Here is a 25,631-nt window from a genome sequence, read left to right as displayed (position 1 = left end):
TTTCTTCGTTACTCAGGAGTTTCTCCATTTCTCTGCCTGAACTTCTGAACAATCCTGAAGTAACGCCAACATCATCCTCCCACTGTCTTAAACTGAGTGCTCATAAACTGAATTCCAATGCATATTCGCGAGAATTCAGCAGAGAATTCAAAGTCTTATTAATTTTTGGTCACGATGGGCAGCTATTTATGCCTGTTTTGGTCCCAGGTTGTTGGCATCCTTATAAACGGCAGCGTTCCTGATCTGACCGGCTCCCGGGTGGAGTGCGAATACAGCCCAGGGCTTTCCACTGCCGCCACGGTGCACCTGGACTACGGCCCCGCTCAGATCCAGACCTGCCCGCTGCTCTCTCCAGAACACTACCGACCAATCCTCCCCGGCACGGGTGAGTCGGCCATATTTTTCCACATGCAACAAGTACAGTTATTGTATTTGATTCTTTTTGTTTTCACAAGAGCAAATGTAATTTCCCCTTTCATCTCTTATAATACAGAAAAGTCAGCATAGCATCAAATTGCATTCCTTTCTGGTTTGCTTATGGCAGCGATATAATCTCCAAACGCTGCAGAGCTTGACATGCGCCGCTGTGCATGTGGCTTTGTCTCTGCAGATCACCTGACTGTTTCCGTGGCGATAAAGGTGAATGGCACATCTGTGGTATCTGGGAGCCTCATCTACTATGACTGCGAGAGGACTGGAGCAATACACCCGAAGAAGCCGTAAGTTTGCTTTTATTGGCTCTTAGTGATTAGTGACTGTTGCTTGGCCAACTGAAAGCCTCATTGAATTAGTTAAATTTAGCAGTAGAAGCAGCAAGAAACACTTTTTCTTCTCCATGTTCTACAGAGAAATGTTTGTCTGACAGCTAGTTATTGACAAAAAGTAAGAATTTCATTCAAACTGTGACAGACTGAGCTGGTAGTTCCCACATTTAAGGCACCTGACAAAGAAGGAGCGACTCCTTGTCTCGGCTCAGATCATTTGTCAATAATTACACCAAAGAACGACTTCATCTTTGAATAAATAAGAAGAGGAATAAGAAGTCAGATTGTCCAGATTAGGTCTCACCAGAAGACCGAAGCCGACTGCTGAACTGTTAACATTAATAATGATCTACTAATGAAACTTGACCCACTTTTTCAGTCACTTTCAGAGACTTTATCAGTTTGCTGATAATAACTTTATATTTATTACTTTGTACTTCCTCTGCACCACCTCCTTGGCTACTAGATTTATAGATCCTTCAAAACAAACCTGCCTAAAATGAGACTAAATACCAACAAACTACCAGAGTAGCAATCTCTAAACCACAAACCTCAACCAAAATATCCCCTTTTAGCCTTTAAGGCGTTTCAGATGTGCACACAGCTGGACAGTGGAAGCAAAACAAAGCTTCTCTCCTGCGTTTGCGTCCCCAGTTTCCTCATCAAATGCTTTCTATTTAGGCCTGGTGGGTAAACGCAGCCAACATGTCCTCTTGGAGGGCTCATTGTGTGTTTGGCTTACTCAGGAAATCTCTGCGTAGGATCAAATGTTGGATTAATATGTTGTAAACGTTGAGCCGAAGGAAATTAGATGTGTATGTCTGGTTGATCATTGTTTTTGTGAGGGACTGAGACTCCAATGGCCTGTTCACAAAGAGGGTTTTCTGGTATCTGGAGGCAATCCAGCTGACTTCCTCCTGCATGTTGGACCATGTCAGAGGATCCGCTTTATCTGATGGGCAGATCTTAAGCTCAGCGCGCCCTCAGCGAGCGTGTGCGCGCGTTTGGCTGATTCCCCGGAATCAAAAAGCATTGTGCTTCTTTCCTTTTGTTCACTTTTTGGAGTAGTTTCGAGGTGTGAACACAGCAGTCGCAGGTACGTGCGTGCAAGACTGCACCCAATATGTGCACGTGGCCTCGGCGCTCGGCGTGGTCCAGAGGTGTGAAATTAGATGGTGGATTGTCGAAGGTGATAATGAGCAAAGTGCCATTCTCACAGGATGAGTATTTCACTGCAAAGTGCGGAGCTGCTATATTCTATCCGATCTTAATCATCGCACGCTGTTTTTTTTTATTATTATTCCCAGTAAAACGAGTTTCTTTCTTTCTTTCTTCAAACAAACAAAGACTTTTGTTTCTCGTAAAGCGTAATCTGTCGAGTTTATTCTCTCCTCAGATACTGATGCGTTGCATCTGAACTAATGATCAAAGTCACTCACAAATCCTTTTGCTTGATCAACTTTTCTCTTTTCTAAACGGTTTTTACATCCACAGCATCACTGATGTCAGCGTAGATGGTGATTAGTCCCGTAACTCACAGCGAGAGGGGTCCATCGTACTCAAAGTTGTCGTCCATGTCGTCAAAATCTGATAAATATCCTGCCATGTTGCACAAAACAATCAGTAGCAAACTCTGTGTGAAGTTAGCCGACTGTCACAGAGCACGGAGTGAATAAACTGTGCTGCAGGGGGGCGTCGATGACGTCATCCCAGCAGACGAGTGTGTAGAAAGCCTCTATAAGCCCCCCCGATAGCCGCCAATAACAACAACACGGCAGCTATGAGATAACAGAGCTATAGCACACGTTCATTCATTCATTCTTCTTAAAGTATTGGTGAAATAAAGACAGATAATGCCTTATTTAGAGGCTCTAAGCACCGTTCTCTCCGTTATATGGATCTCCAGTTATCTAAATATCTTCCGAAGGACGCCGACTTTCACCAAACTGTTCTCGGTGAGCAGACAAATCCTTTTGCTTGATCAACTTTTCTCTTTTCTAAACGCTTATTACATCCACAGCATCACTGATGTCAGCGTAGATGGTGATTAGTCCCGTTACCTTCCTGGTCCGGATCCCGGGTGGGGGGGCACAATGCCACAGACATTACGCATGTAAACACAATGGATGGGTGATGAGCTTGAATTTTGGCACAATGGCGGGTTGAATTTGGTGGTTCGACTTGATTACAAATTGTTCTGACATCTGTAATGTTTCTGATATCCAACAACACCAGCAATTAAGATTCTGAATATTCTGGCCGACCCTGGTAATTATTTTCCATGTTTGTCCGTCAAATCAACACAAAATGTTCTAATGACTCACCGGAGGAACCGTTTTTTTTTAGTTTTTTTTTGTGAACTGGATCTGGCTGCACGGATTTCAAAGAAAGTGCGTGTTTCTGTGAGTTTGTTTAGTTCTTCTGAGACGCTTCCACTCGCTAAGTGTTAATGACAACCAGATGAGAGCATTCCAGTCTAACACCTAACCTGCCCTCTCACTCCTGTCTCACTCCTGTCTCACTCTTGGCTCTCAGGGACAGCTCTTTTCGTGTGTGTGTGCATGTTTTATTGGCTTTTTATCTCAAATTATCCGTCTCTTTCACTCTTATTTCTCCCTTTCCTCATCCGTCTTTGCCCTTTAGCTCCTCCTTCGATGTCCTTTCTGTGTCGCTCCCCCCGAAACTGATCTTTTTTTCTGCTCAACGTATTTCTCTTTGACAGAGATGTGATTGAGGATGTGTGTTTAACCGCCGTGTCCACTGAGAGGCCCTGAGAGTGCGAGCCTGGCTGTGTATTTAGCGTGTGTGCGTGCGTGCGTGCGTGAGTGGTCATTATGACTGGGGGGGGCAGTTTCGCAGCGTATTTGCTGTCAGTGCTCGGTCAAGCGAGGAGAGTGTGTGTTTACGCCAGCAGGCTGCAATAAAAAGTGTGCACGTGTGTGGGTGGTGAGGTATAGGTGTTTCAGTCAGGAAAAACAGAAAAGCTGCAGCTGATAAGAGCCTGGAGGGGTCCGTCTGCTTCTAATCAGAACACACACACGTTTCAATTACATGTCTGCATCCTCTTACACTCACCCCTCTCCACCTAATCTGGAGACCCCCCCTGAGTGCTGCTATCACTGGAGGCGCTATCAGCCGTAGTGTGGGACATCTGTCTGTTCCCGGAGGCACCGTGATGATGCACGCCCTATAACTTCTGTTCTATTTAGGTAGTTTATCTGGAAGAGACATTTTTCAGCTACACATCCAGCCTTTGTAGAGCCTCTTTAATCTGTGCTCATGGGCTCTGAGCCAGAGAGAAGTTAACGGCGTGCTGATGGACCTTCTTGTTGAAATGCCTTCACGCAGGCAGCGTAAACCTCGGCCTGATCTCGCAGAGATATAAACACAGGCGACAGCATGCGTGCTCACGCATCATCATTTAGCAGTCTGAGCGTTTTTCAGAGAGTTTGATCTCTGCAGATTTGGCCCAGTTTGACCTCTCTGCTGGCTGTGCTGAATGAATGAATGCGTCTGCTACTGTGACTAATCATCGCTTCCTTTTATTAAAGCTTAACTTTGATGCCTGTAATCCGTTTGTGTTGCACTCAGAATTAGCCACAGACTCAACTGTTGCACGGGAACGATCTCAAGGAGATAATAAACCAGTGAAAACAGGTCCGATTGGGCTCCATGTGTCTCAATTCTTTCCACATATGTGTGCCTATGTCTTTGTCAGATGCGTGAGTTGCCTGAGCACCAAGTGGAAGTGTTACTGGGACCCAGAGAAGCACCTGTGTGTCTCCAGTAAAGATGATTCAAGGCACAACCTGCTCGAGGTGAGAAATTCTCATTCCACACCACCAACCAGACAGATGCATGGAGTCAAATCCTCAGACATTGCTGTCCAAAAAGTGCTCTGTAATGGTCTGAGTCCAGACTGGTTAGGCAAGAGCAACCCAGGAGGTGACTCACAGCAGGGCTACAGTCTGAGTGTCTCAACTGCAGCAAAATGTTGAAACCAGCTTTAAAATCTCAGGAGGCTCTGCTTTTACAGGCTCATGAGAGGCTAATGGGCCATTTTAAAGCTCCTCTGACCTGCTCTGAAACTTCCCTCTTTGGCAGCTTTGTGTGATGAAGTGAAAGGGTGGAGTTGCTGTTCCTTTTTATACATCCTTTTATTTTTAGTATGAATTGATGCACAAATGGATGCAAAACCCTGAAAGTTGATCCAAAACTAGCGCAGCCTCATTGAAACCAATTATCACCATCCTCTGGACATTTTCCTGACAACATCCAGACTGAGAATTAGTCTCTTTTGGATTTTTATTCCTGTGGCCTGTTTTATTCCCCCCCTGGTTTTGGTTCTACTCGCACTGCCAGTTCGAGTCAGATGTGAGAGGATGTGGCTCACAGTTCTCTGGTGCTGTTTAACTTGTGTGTTGTGACCTCCATTTTAAACAGATAAAGGCATTTTAAAGCAGGTAATTACTTATATATATATATAGGTCATACTGAGCCCATCACAGTGTCCGGTAGGTCTGTTTTTCTAATCATTGTCCTTCTATTTGAAGCTATTGTTGTTACCCTCTGAGCGAGACTCTCATTTCCTCCTCCTCCAGATAAACAGGACAGGTATTTTGGGTTGCGGATGTGTGCGGGGGAGCCATTGTTTTCTTTAACTCTTACATGTCACTTCCTGCCCCTGACACCCCTCCTTTCATCACAGAGTGCAGCTTCCTGTCCCAGCCTGGTTCCCTCAGAGGTTCCTCCATCGCCGTCAGGGACGGCCCAAGACTTCACCCTGTCCCTGAGCAACATCCAGGAGGTAAGACAGACTGCCTCCAGCTATGGAGCTGGACTTGGACTTCCTCCAAGATGCATGTTGTGAAAGTGATTAGAATAAAACAGAAGCATATGGTGTGTTTGCTTCACGCTGAGCTAAAAACAGATGGATATTTGTGTGCTGTGATTTGGGTCAATGAATGAGTAAAACCTGAGTTTGGGTGTCCTCCATGTTGATGATGATGAAGAATGAGTGAATATTTCTCTCTCTGCTCAGCTGCCTGAGCACGCCAGGCCTTTGCTTTCTAACTGTGACTAGAAGCCAAGCGTCAGCACAGTCTGAGGAGCTTTGTTTTGTTCATATTTAATTCGGCCAGTCCTCCCAGATCAGCTTTCAAACTCCCGTTCTTATAGTTGATGCATGAGTGAGCCGGAAGCTGATCCTGCTCCTCTGAAAGGGACGAAACTGGGATCTGCTAAAAATTCCAGTGCTGACGAGTTGCCAGGCGTGGTCAGTCACACGCCTAACCCTGGCTGCCCTCTCCAGCCGTCTCCTGGTGTGTTGCTATGGAGACAGACGTTGAGTCACACACACTTTGAGGATAGCCTCGATGCGATTGGCCGTTCGTTCTGCTCCTCGTTATGAAAGTTTATACAAACTGACATTGTTTGAATAATGTCTTCATCTCGTCTGCGAGTCAGCAAAGCAGGAAATGGGCTGTCAATCAAATTCAGCACCCCTCACAAAACGCGTCACGGTTCTGCTTTTGTTCCCACACTCCCACTAAAAGGGGCAGAGAAATCTGAGTTAGCTGTGATAAAACAGGTTCGCAAAACATTTAATGACAAGAAAATGAGGAAAACAAGGACCTGTCAGTGGCCAGAAATACAAGCATCTCCCTGAATCCTGGAGTGGCCAATCGCAGTGGACCAGTTTAGGCTGACTGGACTCCACTTTAAGCACTTATTCTTTACTGCTCTTTCCTTTCTCAGCTTCTTTATGGTTCCAATTTCACATATCTTGGCTCAGCGAAACTCGGAGCACTCATTTTGAGAAGAATAAATTCACACTCATTATTCTGACTCCCATATGAATTGCAGAGGTGCGGGACTCCAGATGTTTATGAATATGAATTTTGAACGTCTTTTCCTGGCAGGCACAATTATTGTGGGTTATTTCAGCTTCCTGCGGCTCTTTTGGAGCCGACAATTGTTACCAGACATGTTCGGCTGAGCAGAAATTTACTTTGCTTTTTAAGTTTTAGTGCTAAGGCGGCGATTATCTCATTATTGGAAGGTATAGTTTCGCGTTTTCCTTGTGTAAATACTTTACTTTGCTTAATGTGAGTGTTTTACATCACAGGGCGAGAAGCTGGAGTGTGACTTTGGAACAGAGCAGCGTTATGAGGCCGTGTGGCAGGATAACTCGACTGTCAAGTGCAGCGGGGTGACAGTAAGTACAGCTGATGACCCGTCAGAAATAGCTGCTTCGCTCTCTATTGTTAGTTTCAACCTTATTTGTAAGTTGTTTTTGATGTGATCACTTCAAAGTGTTATTTATGAGTTGACTGAGAACCCGTTATTATCTAAAGCAGCAGAATTACATGTAACTCAGGTGTATTTGCACTGTTTTTACCTCTCTGTTCATTTAGCTCTTCACTGAGCAGAGGAGTCAGATTTACCACCTCAGCCTGAGGAGAGGAGAATACTTCAGTGGTGACAGGGAGGATATATTCATTGACAGCCCTCAGCCCATAAGAGGTAAGACGTAAAACCCATGATTAAGGAGACCTGCTAAATAACAAAATACAGCCCTCTCTGCTTGGCTGGAATCTCTCTCTAAGCTCTGAGATATAGTTGCAGTGATTAAAACCATCTCCAAAATAAAGAATCTGACACTTTGCTCCCAGAATGCATCTCACCTGTGTGCAGATGTTTTCTGATGAGATGGTAGATTTGATTGAACCTGTAGAAAAATAGCAGAGTCCCTTACAGGAATAGACAATGTAAAACTGTCTCTCACTTGTAATGATAGCAGTTTACGTATTACAACACATAATTTGCCAACAACCGGTAATTTACCATAATGTTATATTCTGGTGATGCCTAATTACACATAATAATTACAGACCATAGGCAGCTGCAGTTTAAAGTGTTTTCCCTGCCTCTTACAAGCAATGTCCAAATCTATTGTTGCAAATACAATCTGAGCTCCATGACAACAGCGGGATGATGAGAAGTGGCGTATGTTGTTGAACTTGGCAGCTTCAAGCCAAGTCTTTGCCTGTCCCAGATCCAGATGTGGTGTTCACAGACCATATGTCTACCATGTGAACAACAGCCCCGAGCCGCTGCCAGACGCTGTTAAACAGACAGGACAGTCGCTTTAAACATGCAAAGTCATCAGATTTCACCATGACACATACTTTATCACACGCTAATATGCTAACAATCACGTGCACAGATGCACATGCAGGAATGCAAATGGGACTTCTCGCTGGGAGGCACTTTGGAACGCAGACGTAATCATCTGTTTTCCCCAGATTTGTTCTCATCCACTCCAACACGTCTCCTTTTTCGTTCCTGGTTTATTTTTATAGCCATGAATACATCATCCTCCGAATGCTGTTTATTCAGAGCACGCCGTCCATGTGGTTCACGTAAGTTATGGAGAAAAATACCTGAAGTGATGCGCGTTAAGCAGATCAGACATGGTTTCAAGTGGTGGAAGAAACATGCATTACATGTCAAGGTCATGTATGAATAATTGGAATTATCTAGTTATTACCAGCAATTTGTATGAATATTAACATAAAATAAGCGTTTTAGTCATTCTGACTGATATTATCCAACATATGACATCATCAGACTATACACCGCTTTAATTAAGACATTAGTCTTATTTCTGACCTGGGCCTCTTTAAATCAGGGCTAAAAACATACTTATTTCAGATGGCTTTTAATACCCAGTAGTATGGTGACTCTTTTATATTATCTTATTCAATTTTGCTGCATTTTATTGCGTTTACTGTTATTTTATTGTTTTGTACTTATTCTTTTCTTTATTTATTATCTGCTGTAAAGCACTTTGGTTACACCGAAATGGATTGTTGTAAAGGGCTGTAGAAATAAAGAACATTTACATTTATATTTACATTAGAAGACAAAGAAACTGGTAGAAATGTTCATATTTACAGGGATGAATAACCAGAGCGCTGTTTGCATCTGTGTGATCTCATAGTCAGAGAGGAGGGTCGTAAGAATTCATTAAAGTCAGAAACATATGTAGATTTTGGCCATTTTTTTCTATAATTCCTTGTTGCTGGGTGCTCTCTTTCCTCCCTCTCCTCTTTCTTTTCTTTTCTCTTTCTTCTCTTCCTCTTTTCCAGGAAACGATGAAGTCTGGAATACTTACAAAACCACAGTTTCTGATTTACTAACCCAGTCTCACAGCTTAACATGAACTAGCAACTCAAACATGTCCACAGACGACAAAAAAAATCTCTTAAATCCACAGAGGAACATATTCTCACCACATTTCATGAAATAATAATAAAACAGTTTGCATCACATTTAAAAGCTGAAGGATGGAGCGATGGAGCATGTTTTATGACCTATAGCATCGGTTAAATAGGCTGCAGAACTCGTTAACTCTTCAGAATTGCTTTTTATAACATCTATTGCATGTAATCTGTCAAATATAAGTGGAGCAGAAAGAATAGAACAAGATGAAATGAAGAAGCAGATATATTTGGTTACTTTCCACCTATAGCTGTTTTACAATCGCCTTTGTGTCTCTCCCCTGCCACCTTTTTCCTTCTAGTGGAGGTGTACAACTGCAGAGTGGGTAGTTCAGACTGTTCCCAATGTTGGGGACGCGAGGATCGTGGACACCTCTGTGGCTGGTGCGAAAATGGCTGCAAGCCAAGGGATGACTGCCAGCCAATAAGGGATCAGTGTCCCGCTCCGGAGATCCACAAGGTAAGAATACAGAGGACTAAAGGTACTTTTATTCATCTTCCTGCACCCTCACCTCCTTTCCGTAGTGCGGAGGCTCCATTTTCAAATGGTGCGGTACGACTTTAGCCTGTCTGTCCAGTGTCAGCGGCTGAGAAGTGTTTGGTCTTATTAAAGCAGCTCAGTAATAACACTAAGCCACAGCCCTCATGGGACACAGCTGAGTGGATCTGCAATCACTCAGGTAGGCCTGGGAGCACCTTCCGCCCTGCATAACAACAACGTGTGTGTGAAGTCTGTGGACTGGGGTCTGAGAGCTATATGCTTAAAGCTCTTTATGTAGACAAAAAAAAAGCAGCCATGAGGGATTTTCGACTTTTAACCACAACAGGAGCAAAACCGCACTCTTAAAAGCAGTTAAGGGGCGTTTATCTAACACAGGATCTGACTGCGGTCATGTCATCGTGATTACTGACAGAGACTTCCCTCAGACAGCTTATGGAGCTCATTTACACGACCGTATTCAACTGTAATGGCGGGGGGTGTAGAGTCATCCTCCAAGCCTTTTCTGCAGCTTGTATCAGCACAGCCATGGTCGGCGGTCATGGGAAGTATGGCTCAGATGAGACCCAGTCGGCCTGAACTTCCTGTAGATAAAACCTGGTCGGCCCGGGAGAATAAGCAAGCAGAACAAAGCAGACAGACTCTCACACACACACACATAAGCCCGCAATCTGTCACACAAACACACCATATTGAAGCATTCGTGATTATCCCTCATTCTTTGTAGCTGTCAGCATACTGTGACTAACAGGATGCTGTGTGAGAGTCCAACTCATTTGGACTTCTTACGCGAGTGAAGCTAGCTGGACAGAGACGCTGGACGCGTGGGTAGACCATTGCTGCAGCTCTCTCTCTCCCTCTCTCACACTCCCAACTTGCTCTTGCAGGAGGGCGGGTTGTAGAAAGAGGATACTCGGGCTGTGGTTCAGTGGGGTGTGTGATGCAATGCTTTGGCAGCCGTGTTTTCCCAGAGAATCCACAGGGGTTAGAGCCCAAGCACTCCAGCTTGCTGAAAGAAAAAACGACCCACTCTCCCCAAACATTCACACACAAACACATACTGTAGCAGCTTTGTTTCAGTCTCTGCTGCTAAGATAATGATAAATGTCACATACAGTCTTTATCTCGAGATACTAATGTCGGAATATCAATATTAAACTAGAGGATTTCATTATTCGCTAAACTTTGCCACCTAATTGTGAAAAATGCTCCCTGCTCAATGCATTGGCAGCATACAAAGGAGACATTTATTATCCCTGCAGGCTCTTTGTTCCCGTGTCATGTGTAGGCTAGTCCACCGCTGTAAAAGAAAACATGCAAAGCAGGAACTGACAAACGCAGTTTATCCACAACATGAAAAGGAGCCGAATGGGTTGGGAGAGAGGCTGCAGGGTGTGTGGGACAGGGTGGAGAAGAGTACAGTGAGGATCTTTCTTCCTGTTTTTGTCTTCACGTCCTCCTTGATTAGTGTGATGCGGAGGTGCCGGACCGACAGGAGGAAGACGAAAGCCCTGACTGCTAAACAATCTACTCAGAGGGAAAAAACAAATAAAAAGAAGCCCGTGTTTTTCATTATCAATTTGCTATTTCATCCTGGGCGGGTAGATGCACTGTTTGAGAGAGGAATAATCTGCCCCTCGTATGTGTTTAATAGCTCCAGCCTTCCGTCTGGAGGCTTTCGCAGACACACTCACACCCTTCGATCTCCCTGAAGACCTGGCAGAGTTTGTTCCGTAAATCAAGACCCACAGACTTGTAAGAGGTGCAAATGAACAGTGTGGAAGCTGATGTTGAAATCAATTCCTGGTGGTACCACAGAGACACACCGCAGTAGGTGCTATGATATGCTTGGTGTTAACAGACAGCTGCTTTCTTGCTTGTCTGATATGCTGCATGGATCAGGTGCATAAAAGCATTTGGTTCTGCTTTTGGGGAGGAAAGCGTGCGTGTGCGTGTGCACGTGGTGGACGTGGTCTCGCAAAATTAGCTTCATGAAAAAAATCATTTCCTGTGCTGCAGATCTCACAAAAACACACTGGTTTCCAGCTGTTTGTTTTAACGCAGTAATAAAAGATATACTTTCCCATTTAGCTGGGAAACACGGGGTTTATTTACACGTGCTGCCACTCCTGTGTTGAGCCAGACCTTCTCCTCTCACGGAGACCAAGTAGAAGCTTTGTTTTCATTCCTCAGCTCAGTTTCTGATAGAGCCGGAGCCGGGCTAATGACACCGAGGGGTCAGTCTGACCTCAGCCTGGAGGTTATTCGGAGAAGCTTCAGTGGCAACATGATGGTAGATTGCTTCCATCTTGGCCACGGTGATGCTATCTTTTAAAGTCGTTTTCACGGGGCCTGAGGAGGTGACGTTTCTTCTCCTTTCTTAAGGAAGCAAAGATGAGGGCTGAAATGATGCAGCGTGCAGCAGAAACAGGACGAAGGAATTTGACAGAGCAGACGCAGGAAAACAGATGAAAGGGAAAGGCACTGTGCATTAATTCCCCTGTTGAGGCTTTGCTCTCTCACCACCATCATCAGCATTCACTCTCCTCTCGACACTCGGTTCTCTAAATTGCCTCCCCACTCATCCACCTTTCTGCTGCGCTCTCCACCCAGCCTCTCCAGCCCTTACTTTCTCACTCTGTCTGTCTCTTGTGGGATGTGAAGGGGGCTCTTAGGCTGCTCTTGATTTGCATGTGCTGTAGAGGATTAGAGGCTGTGGAGTCTCAGACTGGCACAGCTAAGAGTCAGCTTTGTGTGTGTATACCTGGACCGTGTCTATTCAATTACATCCTCATCTCTGTGGGTGCCACACACCAAGTCAGAATCAGATACACCACCTCTATTCTCTTTATTCTATCTCATGTTAATTAGCACCCATCGTTAGTTGAGTCTTGTCTGGAGGTAATCTACTTATGAGCTCTAATTCATTGTGAACATTACAACTTTTTCACAGGCTTTTATTTCCCCGTGTTCATTGTTTTACGCTGTCTTTGTCAGATCTCCCCCCTGAGGGGTCCCGTGGAAGGTGGCACACTGCTGACAGTACAGGGCAGGAACCTGGGCCGGAGGGCTGAGGCAGTGAGGGTGCTGATAGGCACGGTGCCGTGTGATCTACTACCCGAGCGCTACACTGTCTCCGTCGAGTAAGTATTGCAACACGCAGCCCTGGATGATTCGCAAATTTAGCAGTCAGCTGTTCTCAACCACAGCAGCGTTTGCAGACGAGTTCCTTCTTGCATTTAATGAATTTTATTATCTACACGGTCAAAATGGCAAGATGGCAGAGCTAACCTTGCCCCATACATCAGTGGGATATTTTTAACAGGGCCCTGTTAAAATATGCAGTAATGTTGCAGCCAGGACTTGTGATGATAGGTGGCAATTACATGTTGTCATGGCAACCCGACACGCTTTCTGGCAGGTGCGAGTTCACGCAGAAATAGTCACAAAGGGAAAAGTAAAGGAGATTTCTCAGAGTTACTGACAGAAACCCTGACGAGTGCAAAAAGGTCCGAATCAAAAACAAATCTTCAAAAACAACCAGCGTTAAAGTACATTTGAAGGGCAACAAATCTCTCGCGTCATATCTGGAGTTTTACTGTGAAATATTAAAGCTAAACGGGCTTTTGTTGCTTTCAAGGTCGCTGTGGAAAATATGTGGAAGCGTGTGAAGATAATGCAACTTAATAAAGGAGAAATAACACCGAAGTTTGAGCTTTTGAGGATAATCCTTAATGTAAATGACACCATCGCGCATTAAGCAAAGTATAAATAGCAACCTAAGTATGTGCTATTTATAGATATGGACATAAAGCATTTGTAAGTCGGCCACCGCTGCTGCTCAAATGTATAAATCAAGAAGTAGAGATCTGATTAAGAACCACTGGACACAATTCAACAATTACAAGTTAGCCCTAAAGCAAATCCTGTTTTATTGCCTTGTTTACATTAAATTGGAGTTTAACTTGCAATAGGAACATTAAATGAATGCTTTAATGACAAAACAGTTCAGAGACCCGAACAACAGCACCGCTGCATGCAGTGGACTGAGAGAACCTGGACTTTGGACCTTTAGCAGCTAAAGAGTTCATGCTTCTCTACCCTAACTGCTCAGAAAGCAGAAGGAGAGCGACTAACCGGCAGCTTTCAGTCTGTGAGAGGATGGTTATCAGTGCAGATGGCGACGCTAATGCTGGCGAGTGAACTCATTTGTTTAATGTGTGATAAGTGTGTGGTCAGATGTGTTATAGCTGCATATGCACACAATGCTCTACATGTAAGTGCATTTCTGACACGTTTGTGGACTCCGTTTCCTGGTTCCTGTCAGCTGATATCCACACAACGGGCATTTTTAGGGAAGCAAATTTCTGCCTGGTCTGTTCCATATAAATCAGTCCATCAGAAGTTGTTCTTATGGTCATAAAATGTTGCATAACAACCCATTTACTGCACTGAAATTGTGATTGTAGATTGAAGTTTTTAAGTTTTAAGGGAACCCCCGAGTTGAGTCACTCTCCCTGGGTTATCTGACTGTGGAGTTCAGTTTTCATGTATTCATGAGGCTAATTTATCATCATGCAGAACACCTCTCATTTCAAAATGACTCATTATCCTCCCCTAGCTCAGGGTCCATCTCTGTCACCATGGAGACAGGAGCACTTTGACACAGGCACCACAGAACTCAGTGGAAGTCAGTAACTCTGGTCTTTACCTGGTCTTGCTCCACTAAAGCCAGACTTTGCTTTAAAACCAGGTCACCAGGGTGACCCGTAAGTCAGGGTGATGTCATCGCGTGTCATCATACCTCATTGGTTCCCGAGGCTGGCTGCCATGACGGCGAAGCACATCCTCACTGCTGGGATTTGTTCTGACGAATCATAACACGACAGAGCATCCGACTCTGTCAGCACATTGGACTTTGACCACACCTGCACGGTTACTAGATATGAGCTCATCTATCCCACCATCCAAGCCTCTGAAGACTTCAGTAAGTGTTTTGCAGAAATAATCCCAACCTGTTCATCAGATTTTCAGTGTAAAGTCTGTAAAGGACTGTTAAGACAGGTGCTGAAAGGTGAAAGTTTCCCTCTGAGTGCCAGAAGATGTACGTAGAGAAAACATTTCTCAGTCGGATTTGACATGTTAATTAATGGCAGAGTCAGTCTGGGTCCACCTCATTTATGGGAGAGCTTCTCCGGATCTTTGGCTCAAATGTTTCCCGCTGCCCTCCCCATCATATCCATACGAACCATAAGTGGCCTTCACCCTGTCCTTTTATTAGACAACGCTTGCATCCAGACACGTACAGACTTGTTTGTTGATGATCCTCATCAGCTTCTCTCGGGGAAAGGACAAGAAGCACTCCAGCAGTTGCCCAAATATTGCCCTGTGAAGCCCATAATATCTCTGCAGTGCGGCAGCACTGGAATGTGGAGCAGAGGTCACTCCAGGCTCTGTTTGCTCCTCCCGGGAGTCAGCTTGTCTTTTGACTGGGATCACGCTGTATCAACATCACAACTCCACTCACGCACGCATAAACACGCCGAGATATATGTGGGCTTCGCCAAGTCTTCCAAAAGGTTTTCTTTTCCTTTAATCTGATTGCAGGAGGTTGGGGAAAGTATTAGAGGATTACAACATGGAAAAGGCATGGAGGGGCCTTTAATAGCTGTGTTTCAGTCATTCAGGCTCAAACCCAGAGTCCATTATCTCATTTTTATCATCAGGAGTAATTATTATGTAGTTCAGGAAAGGCTGCATTGATTGATCAATTGAGAGGAATTCATTTAGCAACCACTTTGATGATAAATTAGGACGTTTTGCGGTGGTTTCGCTAAGTTTTGGTGATGGATTATTGGTCAGACGGATGAAGATGTGATGAACACCTGCTGCAGGGATGTAGCTGTGTGCCATAAAACATTTACCATTTATTTAAATCATAGCTGAAACAATTCAGTCACTGTTTTCCACCATTTTTAATACTTTGGTGCGATTATGAAATGTTAATTCTCTGTTCTTCAGAAGGATTTTATAACTCCACCACAGCTTTCACCTGCTCCTGAGCCTTTGTTAGTATTCATCAGAATAAATGAATTACTGTTAGTCTTTCATACACAGAATAATCTTTGTCATTGTGTTTCAAAAGCAAAAGTGTTTTGATAACACTTGGAGCCTCAAGCTCAGGCTGATTCAGCCTCCACCGTCGCTTATTTCTTTGAATGTTATCGTGTTTAATTTAGTTTCTCAAAGAGCGCTCTCATGCCAGGTATCTTACGGGAGTTTGATTCAAGGGGCAGTGACATTCTTTACCTGACGTTCCTGTCATTAATGAGCTGTGATGTAGATGCAGTTATCAACAGATGGCTGTTACTGCAGGTCATTTGGGTATTTTTTCCCACAGCAACTCAGGCAAAATGAACTAAATCCGTGCTTTAATTGGACTCATTAAATGCTACTGTGCTTCGGGTGTAGTTTCATTCAACACAAGAGCGCATTTTAGTTTGAGTTGGATAAGGCTTAATGCTTAAAAACACACTAAAATAAGGATTTCTATCTATTCTCAGCAATGACAGCTTGACCCCAGCCCAGCCTCATCCTACATGAAACACAGCTCCTCCACTTATGCAAATTCCCCACGATCCCTCCGTCAATCATACGACTGCTAGCTGAGAATTTCTAACCACTGTAGCAGCAGGCACCTGACTAAATAAACCGACAGGCTGTCAAGCTGGAGGGGGATCATGTGAGGCGATAAAGGTTGTATCCCACCCCCGGTACATTTATCCCAGTGAGGTCCCAGAGCAGTGGGTCCCCGAGCCTCTGCACACCGTGTCAATAATACGAGACGTCCCTGCAGAGTGTGCACCGGTGGCAGAGGGTTTAATCACAGCCATGAGGCGAGAGAGCAAGCCTCAGCAGACCCTTAATCTCCTCTGTGGTTAGACGCATCTGGTCAGAGGAGCTTTGAACTTTACATCTGCTAATATCTGATATCTCAAGGCTTTATTTGATTCCATATGTAAATGCAATAGGGAGTGATGAATTAGTTCATTACGACCATTCTCCAAGATTAATTATGCATCTTTGTTTGGCTGTCATGATCAGATTAGCCTCACTTGCAATTTGAGTTGAGTAAAATCTTTTTTTTTTATTATATTGCTTTATTAAATCAAGATGAAGCGCTGTGTTTTTTCTGTGAGTCTTATCCATATTGGGGTTTTATTAACTGTCTCCAGGCTGGTGTGTCGCACTGGGAGGACAGAGCATGACAGGACGGATAACGTCAACGTGGAGGTGAATCAGAGTGGGACGGGCTCATCGAAGGAGAGCTTTTCATACTTAGTGAGTATTCTCGAGCCTCCCACTTTGCTGCTAATTTTTGTTCTATCCGTCCCTTCCTCCACATTCTTCTTCTATGCTCTTTTTCCCTGGTTTCCCACTGGGAAAGCCTTCCCGAGTGTGTCAGCTGAGTGTTAGCAGATGCATTTTATGATTCAGAGGAATGCTAGTGTGTGGGAATCTTCAAACGTCCATCCGAGCTGCAGCTCAGCACCATTGTCATTTGTCTCTCTCAGCCAGCAAAAACAAATATGGTGAATGTTGGAATGTTCCTTTGCTCTGAATTTATCACTGGTCCAGGGGAGCTAGCTTTGTGTTAATTGACCTCTACCCACACAGTCTCTCATTGGAATTGGAATATTCAACCCATGGAAAACCCCGTGTAAGTCCTCTGCTTCTCTTTGTTCATAAACAAAGTGTTTCGTGAATCACTTTATCATTTCAGCAGCTTCTGAGAGCAGCTCTGTGCATGAGGGAAATAACCCCCCGACTGGAAACCCGTCTGAGTACATAAAGATGAATAAAATCTAAGACAACAAACCGTTAAGTCGAGCGGTTGTGGGAACTCCTCGAAGAAGCTCGATTTGATTTGGGCTGAGGGAAAGACGTGAGAGAGGGAAAAACAGTTTTGGAGACAGGATGTGTGTCTCCACTGCATCTCCTTCCTCAAAATCTTTTGACGGAAACATCTGCCTCCTTACGCCCACTCTTGCACACCAACACACAATAGGTCTGCCCCATCCCTGCGCTGTGAGGAAGTGAATCCTGTCAGTGAGGATAAGAGGCTTCCCTGGAGGCGAGGTTCATGGCGGGGATAGAAAGTTTAGAAAGAGCAGGAATGCTGATGCTGGTAACTGCAGAGCTGAACGGGGATATTCATATTCGCCCAAGGACCCGTTATATATATGTGTGTGTGTATAAGTGTATATGTTTGACTCACAGCACATGCAGGTATTCATATGTATGCATGAGCATATTTGTGTCTTAGTCACAAAACAGCATAGCTGTCCTGCTAGCTTGAGCCCAGAGGCCTGTTGGCTTCCTCACTACTTTAACATACTGCAGCGTGGGCTGTCTTCGCAGTTTTCTTCACTAATTTACTGTTATAGTCAGCAGCTGCCTCAGCCAATCTGTAAAACTGGACATTTGAACCTTAGAGAGCTTGTAGTTGGCGTGAAGAAAGCTACCACAGAGCAGAAACACGGTTTGGGTAACCTTGTTTCGATTCGTCCACGGACAGATGCTGGGATAAATCTGATGTGGAGTTTGTCATATGCTGGATTTCTCCTCTAAATGCAGATCCCAAAGCTGCTGTCCATGAAGCCCGTGAACGGCTCTCGTGCTGGAGGAACGAGAGTGACCATCAGTGGGCAACATCTGGACATCGGCTCTCAGGTCAGAGTCAAGGTCAACAACACGCAGGAATGCAGAATCATAGAGTGAGTGCAACTTATTTTCAGCATTTTGCTTTTGCTTCAGTTGTGTTTCATTGGCTTCCCTCACATCAGTGGCATTATTTCTAAATCATGGACACCAAATGCTAGAAGAGATGATTAATATTCAGGCTGTACTGCTTTGCAAGGCCTTCACTTCACTTCACTTCACACAATTCAATTCAGCACTTGCACTTGTTGCCATAGCGCATACCAAAATAGCTCGATGGCTTCTGTGAAACTCTCCCAAGCTGCTATAAACACAACTTTAACTGTAATCTGATACTTATTTATCACATTTTGTGCAGTTTAACACTGTTTAACTGTTTAACGCTCCTTTTTTTCCTCTTCTTGCAGGAAAACAGAACAGATGCTTGGCTGTATCATGCCTCCAGCCTTGCAGGCGAATACCGAGTCAGTAGCCGTGTGCGTGGAGTTCGAGGACCGTCCTTGTCAGGGTTTGGAGCTTAATACCACGTACACGTATGAGAGGAACCCTATTATCAGCTCCATCCACCCGAAGAAGAGTTTCCTCAGGTGGGTAGACCGCCACACGCCCCAGAGGAATCAAAAACATTGACTTTGCAGTTTCTGCGAGGTTTTCAAGTCGCACATCAGAACTGAAATGTTGTTTTTTATCCTCTTATGCTCCGAATAACAAAGCCCAACCGGACAGTCCTGTCTTTGATCATGTGTGGGCCTTAACTGGCCACTAATTTAGCATAAAATCTCATCATATTTCTCATTTCGGTGCATTAGACTCTGTTCTTGTGTCCCGCAGTGGTGGCAGGATCATCACCGTAACAGGCCAGGGTTTCGATCTGGTGCAGAGTGTCACCATGAATGTGCTGGAAATCGGAGAATCTGTGAGTGATTGATACCCTTTATACATGATGCATCTCTTTGAGTCCTTTCATGTGATAACCCAGAATATAATTTACTTTTATACTTCTTTCTCTGGTCCTTTCGCAGCGCTGTGAAGTGCTCTCCCCCTCCACAATTAGCTGCCCGTCCCCGCCATCCAGCCAGTCTCAGGAGACCTCCGTGCAGTTCTTTCTGAATGAAGTCTCCTACACCGGGGACAGCCCATCCTCCTCTGATAACGAGCCAGACGAAGATGAGGAGGAGCCTCATAAAAGCAATTTCCTGCTGGAATATGTGGAGGACCCTCAGTTCTTCACCGCCAACAAGGAGAAGCTGATTAAACACCATTCAGGAGAGCCACTGACTCTCATCATCAATGTGAGTGACAGAACTGATCCTTGCCCGGATGTTTTCGGTCAGTGTCGTTGACCTTTTAGAATAGTTGACTTTTGTTAAAAAGCATTTTAATCTTATCCAACAAAAATCCTCAGCAATGCCGTTTATAATTCCACCAAATCAGCACTAAAAATAACAGACATTTGAAGCTTTTGGGAGTTTCTGCTGTTTTTTTGCAGATATGTGGGGATAAAATAAATGTTGGACGGATATTTTGCCCTTTATGTTGGCCCAGGTGGAAAAGTAACTAGATAACCAAAGTTGTCACAGTTAAAGGGGAACTCTGGTATTTTTAAACCTGAAGTGGTCCCAGTAGAGTGCCTGTGTAGAAATCCCTCCGTTAGCTCTCCTATAGCTGCAAGTAGCCACATAACAGAGCTATGAGCTAACAGAGCTATAGCACACGTTCATTCATTCATTCTTCTTAAAGTATTGGTGAAATAAAGACAGATAATACCTTATTTAGAGGCTGCATCCTCTAAGCCCCGTTCACTCCGTTATATGGATCTCCAGTTATCTAAATATCTTCTGAAGGACGCCGACTTTCACCAAACTGTTCTCTGTGAGCAGATGAACGTATTTTATGCTAGAAATAAGGTTTAAAAATACCGGAGTTCCCCTTTAAGGGACTAAGGAAGATGAATAACCAAATTTCATAGTCAAAACGAACAAATGTCAGCTTTATGGTGATATAAAAAGTCAGGATTAACCATCTGGGGTCAAGGCTACCCAGCCAATTCCACTATTTTGGTTGAAAAAAAACTGGAAAAATATGCCAGCTGACTTACATTCATCTTTCCCTAATTATAAATGATCAGATCTGAACTATAAATACCATCAGGCCAAATTGAATAACAGACAATCATTCATAACCTCTAACAAGTGATGATATTTCCTATGTTGTATTGTGGATTTAAAGGTGAACTAACACTGCAGAGTGTGTTGTTATTCATATTCACATAAACCAGAGGCACCTAGAATACATCAAAGGCCCTGTCCTCTTTAACATGTTGTAATCTGTTGGGGGTGTGAGGGGGGGGGGGGGGGGGGGGGGGGGGTAGGGTGCAGTGGCAGCTTAGTAGGAGGTCCCACGTCCCTGTGTTCTGGCTGATGTAAGCACCTGTCCGCATGAATTTATCACCCTAGAAGGCTGCTGGCTGTGACACCATGCGACATAGGAAAAGCACAGCTGGGCAAATCTGAACATGATGCCACTTCCTTTATGTGTTTGTGCGTGCTAGAAAAAGCAGCTCGACTGTTTTTTCCTGTTTCTTCTCTTTAAGAAGGTGGATTCCACTTGTGGTGGAGTTTAGGGGAAGTGAGGGGGGGGGGGGTGGGGTTGTTTGATAGGGAGCTTGTTAGCCAGCCAGATCCTATATTAAGGAACTGGAATGTGGGTGGGTTTTGTTTGCTATCATCCTAATTTGGCCTCAGAAATATATATATATACATTCCTACACACAGAATATTTAATATGTAAAAAGGATTTCGGTGCTGCAGTTTTTCTACAAAGCAGTCAAACATATTTGCATGATAGTTTTTGTGTGTGTCTCTGTGTTGTGAGGAAGCATTTGTTGACAAAGACCCAGGAGGCTGCATCCTGCAGTGGGGGGGTCCTCAGGGTGTAATCACAGCAAGGAAACACACTGGGGATAAATGCACTTACACTTCCTCACTTGGCCTTTTTATGCTGGAGGGAAATTGCATTTTCAAATAGTCATTTTTGTGGGTCTTGGCTTTGTTTCAGTGAGTTATAATAAAACCGTACAGACCAGGTGAAATGCAGCGACCAAAGAGTGCTGCAGTCATGCGACATTTGCAGCTGAAAACAGAACCTCTGATAGATTAAAGGGAGACTAAACTGTGCATGTGGTGTTAGTCTTTAACCCTTAGCTGTAAACGTGTGGCTCATTTTACAGTTTGACCTCCTGATGGGATTTTTACACTTAAATGTTTGTTTTTTTAACACATTTTTAAAGATATATTGAGGATTACAGTCATATAATGAACAAGGACTTCAAGTGCAAACTCTCAGCTGTCAAAAACTGGAAAGAAGGGGCGTAATTAGAGCTTATTACCGAAAATGTAATTGGGCAATTGAGTCAAAGCTCTTTCATGGATAGGTGTGGGTTATTCCTTCAAAATGTTCTTCATTCACAGCTTCAAGTCAAGTGAGAAACCCTCTCCAAGAGATATCGTTGAGCAAGTCTGATATAAAGAGAAACTTCGAATAAAGAGGATCCATAAACCTCACAGTTTCAAAACCTATTTCTCACGACTGTACCTCACTGCCTTTTCATTCACAGGTTGGCATAACTGTATATGCAACGAATTAGTGAAGCTGTAGGACAGTAACACCCCATAAAATTTCCTTTAAGGGCTAAAATTACTTTTTGAATTGAAAGTGCTTTGTAGACTAGAAAATGGAAATCCGCAGAGACTTCATGCGATTCATATTAAAAGAGTATTCTGGCAATTCAATCCCATGCTCCCAGATAGTCTTGGAACTTGCAACTGACACTGAAAGGGGAACTCCGGTATTTCTAAACCTGGACCTTATTTCTGGCATGAAATACGTTCATCAACAGTTTGGTGAAAGTCGGCGTCCTTCTGAAGATATTTAGATAACTGGAGATCCATATAACGGAGAGAACGGGGCTTAGAGGATGCAGCCTCTAAATAAGGCATTATCTGTCTTTATTTCACCAATACTTTAAGAAGAATGAATGAATGAACGTGTGCTATAGCTCTGTTAGCTCATAGCTGCTGTGTTGTTGTTATTGGTGGCTATCGGGGGGCTTAAACAGCTGGGATGACATCATCGACGCCCCCCTGCAGCACAGTTTATTCACTCCGTTAAGAACGTCCATCTTACTCAAAGTCGTCGTCCACGTCGTCAAAATCTGATAAATATCCTGCCATGTTGCACAAAACTATCAGCAGCAAACTCTGTGTGAAGTTAGCCGACTGTCACAGAGCACGGAGTGAATAAACTGTGCTGCAGGGGGGCGTGTGGATGAAGTGGTCCCAGTAGAGTGCCTGTGTAGAAATCCCTCCGTTAGCTCTCCTATAGCCGCAAGTAGCCACATAACAGCAGCTATGAGCTAACAGAGCTATAGCACACGTTCATTCATTCATTCTTCTTAAAGTATTGGTGAAATAAAGACAGATAATGCCTTATTTAGAGGCTGCATCCTCTAAGCCCCGTTCACTCTGTTATATGGATCTCCAGTTTTCTAAATATCTTCCGAAGGACGCCGACTTTCACCAAACTGTTCTCAGTGAGCAGATGAACGTATTTCATGCCACAAATAAGGTCTAGCCTTAAAAATACCGGAGTTCCCCTTTAAGATGCAACTGAATCATTACTGCCCAGATGAGTATTCTTCACCGGTCACACCCACAGCTGGTGAAGCAGGCTTTCCAGCACAGATAGCTGGGATGACATCATTATCATAGTGAGCTCCCTCAGAAGACACGGCGCAAGTGTTTTAATTGGCAGCGTGCTACGACTCCACATGACTTAAAGTCACGCATTCAGTGTAAAACCGGAGGAGTGTCCCCGTAATTAATGTAGCGGCCTGCAGAGAAAGGGAGAGGATATAGGACACAGTGTGACTTATTGCAGCAGACTCCCTTAAAGGCCCTGAGAATGTTATTTTGGGCCCAAGCAAGGATGAACATCAGTGGGTTTGTTTGGAGAAGCTTTCCTATCCCTGTGAGAGATATATTTGCTGCTTTTAGCTGAACTCTTGCCCAAACTGGATGAGTTTGCTGCTGCTTCCCGTTTGTGTGACAGCTGCATGACAGATCAGCCACAGCTCTGCTTCTTGGTGTGCAAAAGTAAACAGTCGTGTCTGCACATATGTGAGGGTCAAAGCTTTAAATGAATTTTATCTGAGCTCGGTCATAGTGCCACTGACCAGCTGACGGCTGGTTTTTTCTTTCGTTTCTGGCGCAGAAAGTTCCGAGCGATCTGGAGCTGGAGCCGGAGGAATACTCGGTGATGATTGGCTCCTATCCCTGTAATATCAGCTTCCATAATGACCAGCTGTTCCACTGCACCATCAATGGGCTTCTGAGATCCAGCGAAAGCGAGCTGCCTGTCACCGTGAGTATGAAAACATGTAAAACACCACGTTTTAGCACAAGCAGGCAGCCAGCCTCGTCTTCAAAATATTGCTTCATAGACCCTGATAGTTCAAGCTTATCAGCCATCTGTCTCTTGGTGTTGAAGCCAAATATTTAGTCAGAATCAGGACCATCTGTGATGTTTGCTGAAACAGATCTGCACAAGTCTATGTACTGTAAGTGAGTCGTCTGTGCCACTTTCCATGGGTTATAAGTGGTGTCTAGTTTCTGAACACGCCACCATGAATCAGAAGCTTGTCAGGGTGATGAGCCATCACTTTACGATACAGTGCAACTGTATTTATCCATTGTTCTTCAAGCCTTTCTCCTTTTATCACTCCATCTATCATTGCAGACACTATCTACTCATACTGATACTCAGATATTCTGAGTCAGTGATGATCTCAGTCCACACTTTCTTTCTTCTTCTTCCAAGTTAGTAAGTGGAGACATCGTTAAGCCCTGTGCAGTCCTGATAAAATCAAACACTCTCCTTCCCCTGCCTCATCTCTCTCTCGCTCTCTCCCATCTGTTGTTGTTGTCCATACTGGTCTGTTTTGATGGGACTTCATTAAGGGGGAAAGAGCTCACGTTTCAATATGAGCCAAACTGGGAGTAGTTTGGTGAAATAGCTCAGAAACACGATGTCGGTGGAGTTGTACCATAAGAGCTGTTAGCCCACTTTCACAGAGAACTAGAAATTGAGCTCTCTTTTTATTCTCCTGCCCCCCTCCTGGTGTACCTGTGGCATGCCCACGCACCTCATCTGTCTCTCAGGGTGTCTCCGAATAACCTGGGCAATTAGCAGAGCCGTAAAGGCAGGGCACGGGTCAGATGAGATGTCATAACACTAATGGGTGGGCTGCCTGCACACGAGCACTGACAATGATTTGTGTGCACATTTGACAGGGGTATAAATAAAGGGCGCACATGTACTTTCTTTTGTGTCTGCACATTAAAATAAGTGCATGTGCGCTGAGCTCAGGCAAAGCTTGTGGCCGTTTGTGTTTCTTAACTTACTTTCAGTGGCAGATCTATTTTTACTCGCTTCTGTTGAGCTTGGCTCTGAAGAACAGCAGAAATGCATGTGAGGAAGAAGTGTTTTTGTACCCCGAGTGAAACAGGAACACGGAACAATGGTATTTTTCCCTCCATTACCCCGGTCAGACTGTTGCAGTCACTGGAAGAAGACCTTCTCCTGCAGGTCCATGTAAATAAATAGCTGAGCTAAAGGGGAGGGGATGCAGGGAGCCCAGTGAGCTACTCTCCCCCTCAGAGTAAAACCAGTGTAAGAAGGATTTGGTCTGAGGATTGGAGGCTTTTTTATCTGAGTCTCTCTTTATGAAGTATGTTGGGATTGGGGAAGGAGGGGGAAGGATGTGAGCAGGGACCACAGAGACCCTGCTGACTAATCAGAAGACAGAAGTGAAATTCCTTTTCTTGTCACATCTGGGTTAGTTTGAACTGGATGACTCCTGCAGCCCGCTGCAATGAGAGACCATTTTTCAAAACCTGCACTGTGTAATTTTTTTATGCATGAGTGCACCTGCGCTCATGACAAAATGGATGGGCTTGTATGTGTGTGCAGGCATCTGTGCCCCCATTAATGTTTAACTGCATACGTTTTTAAAGTATGTTACGAAGACAAATGGTGACATTATTCAACAAAGGCTAAACACATGTGAACATCATCCCTGGAAAACAAAAGTAGCAAACAAGTGACAGGATTGTCAGCTCCACACAGCTTCATCTCCTCCAGGCACACCCACAAATTCAAACTATCTTCTCATTCTCAGTCTAAGTGCTGATAGATTTAAACCTTAAATCTTGTGTTTCGGTCAATTCTAAAGGATTACTTTCCCAATCAAAAGCAAGAAATGTTCCCACTCCTTTCAGAGACGTTAGCAGAAAAGGTTTCCAC

At 44.3% G+C, this 25,631-nt stretch overlaps 1 protein-coding gene across 1 annotated transcript in view; it reads left to right on the top strand.

Moving 5' to 3' along the window:
- The window catches only part of plxnd1 (plexin D1), a 63,325-nt gene that overhangs the window by 16,987 nt on the left and 20,707 nt on the right, over positions 1-25,631 (top strand). Inside the window, exons 6-19 of the mRNA XM_072366306.1 lie at positions 208-385; positions 611-719; positions 4,483-4,582; positions 5,473-5,571; positions 6,892-6,981; positions 7,181-7,289; positions 9,352-9,509; positions 12,546-12,691; positions 16,784-16,889; positions 18,186-18,325; positions 18,677-18,856; positions 19,101-19,185; positions 19,292-19,561; positions 23,541-23,690. Of these exons, the coding sequence (XP_072222407.1) occupies positions 208-385; positions 611-719; positions 4,483-4,582; positions 5,473-5,571; positions 6,892-6,981; positions 7,181-7,289; positions 9,352-9,509; positions 12,546-12,691; positions 16,784-16,889; positions 18,186-18,325; positions 18,677-18,856; positions 19,101-19,185; positions 19,292-19,561; positions 23,541-23,690 (1,920 nt within the window). The remainder of the gene's footprint in view (positions 1-207; positions 386-610; positions 720-4,482; positions 4,583-5,472; positions 5,572-6,891; positions 6,982-7,180; positions 7,290-9,351; positions 9,510-12,545; positions 12,692-16,783; positions 16,890-18,185; positions 18,326-18,676; positions 18,857-19,100; positions 19,186-19,291; positions 19,562-23,540; positions 23,691-25,631) is intronic.

The sequence above is a fragment of the Leuresthes tenuis genome, unplaced genomic scaffold (genome assembly GCF_036924035.1).
Source record: "Leuresthes tenuis unplaced genomic scaffold, fLeuTen1.0.hap1 SCAF_16, whole genome shotgun sequence".
Taxonomy (NCBI): domain Eukaryota; kingdom Metazoa; phylum Chordata; class Actinopteri; order Atheriniformes; family Atherinopsidae; genus Leuresthes; species Leuresthes tenuis.
The sequence above is the reverse complement of the archived record's forward strand: the minus strand, read 5'-3'. Positions and strand labels throughout refer to the sequence as shown.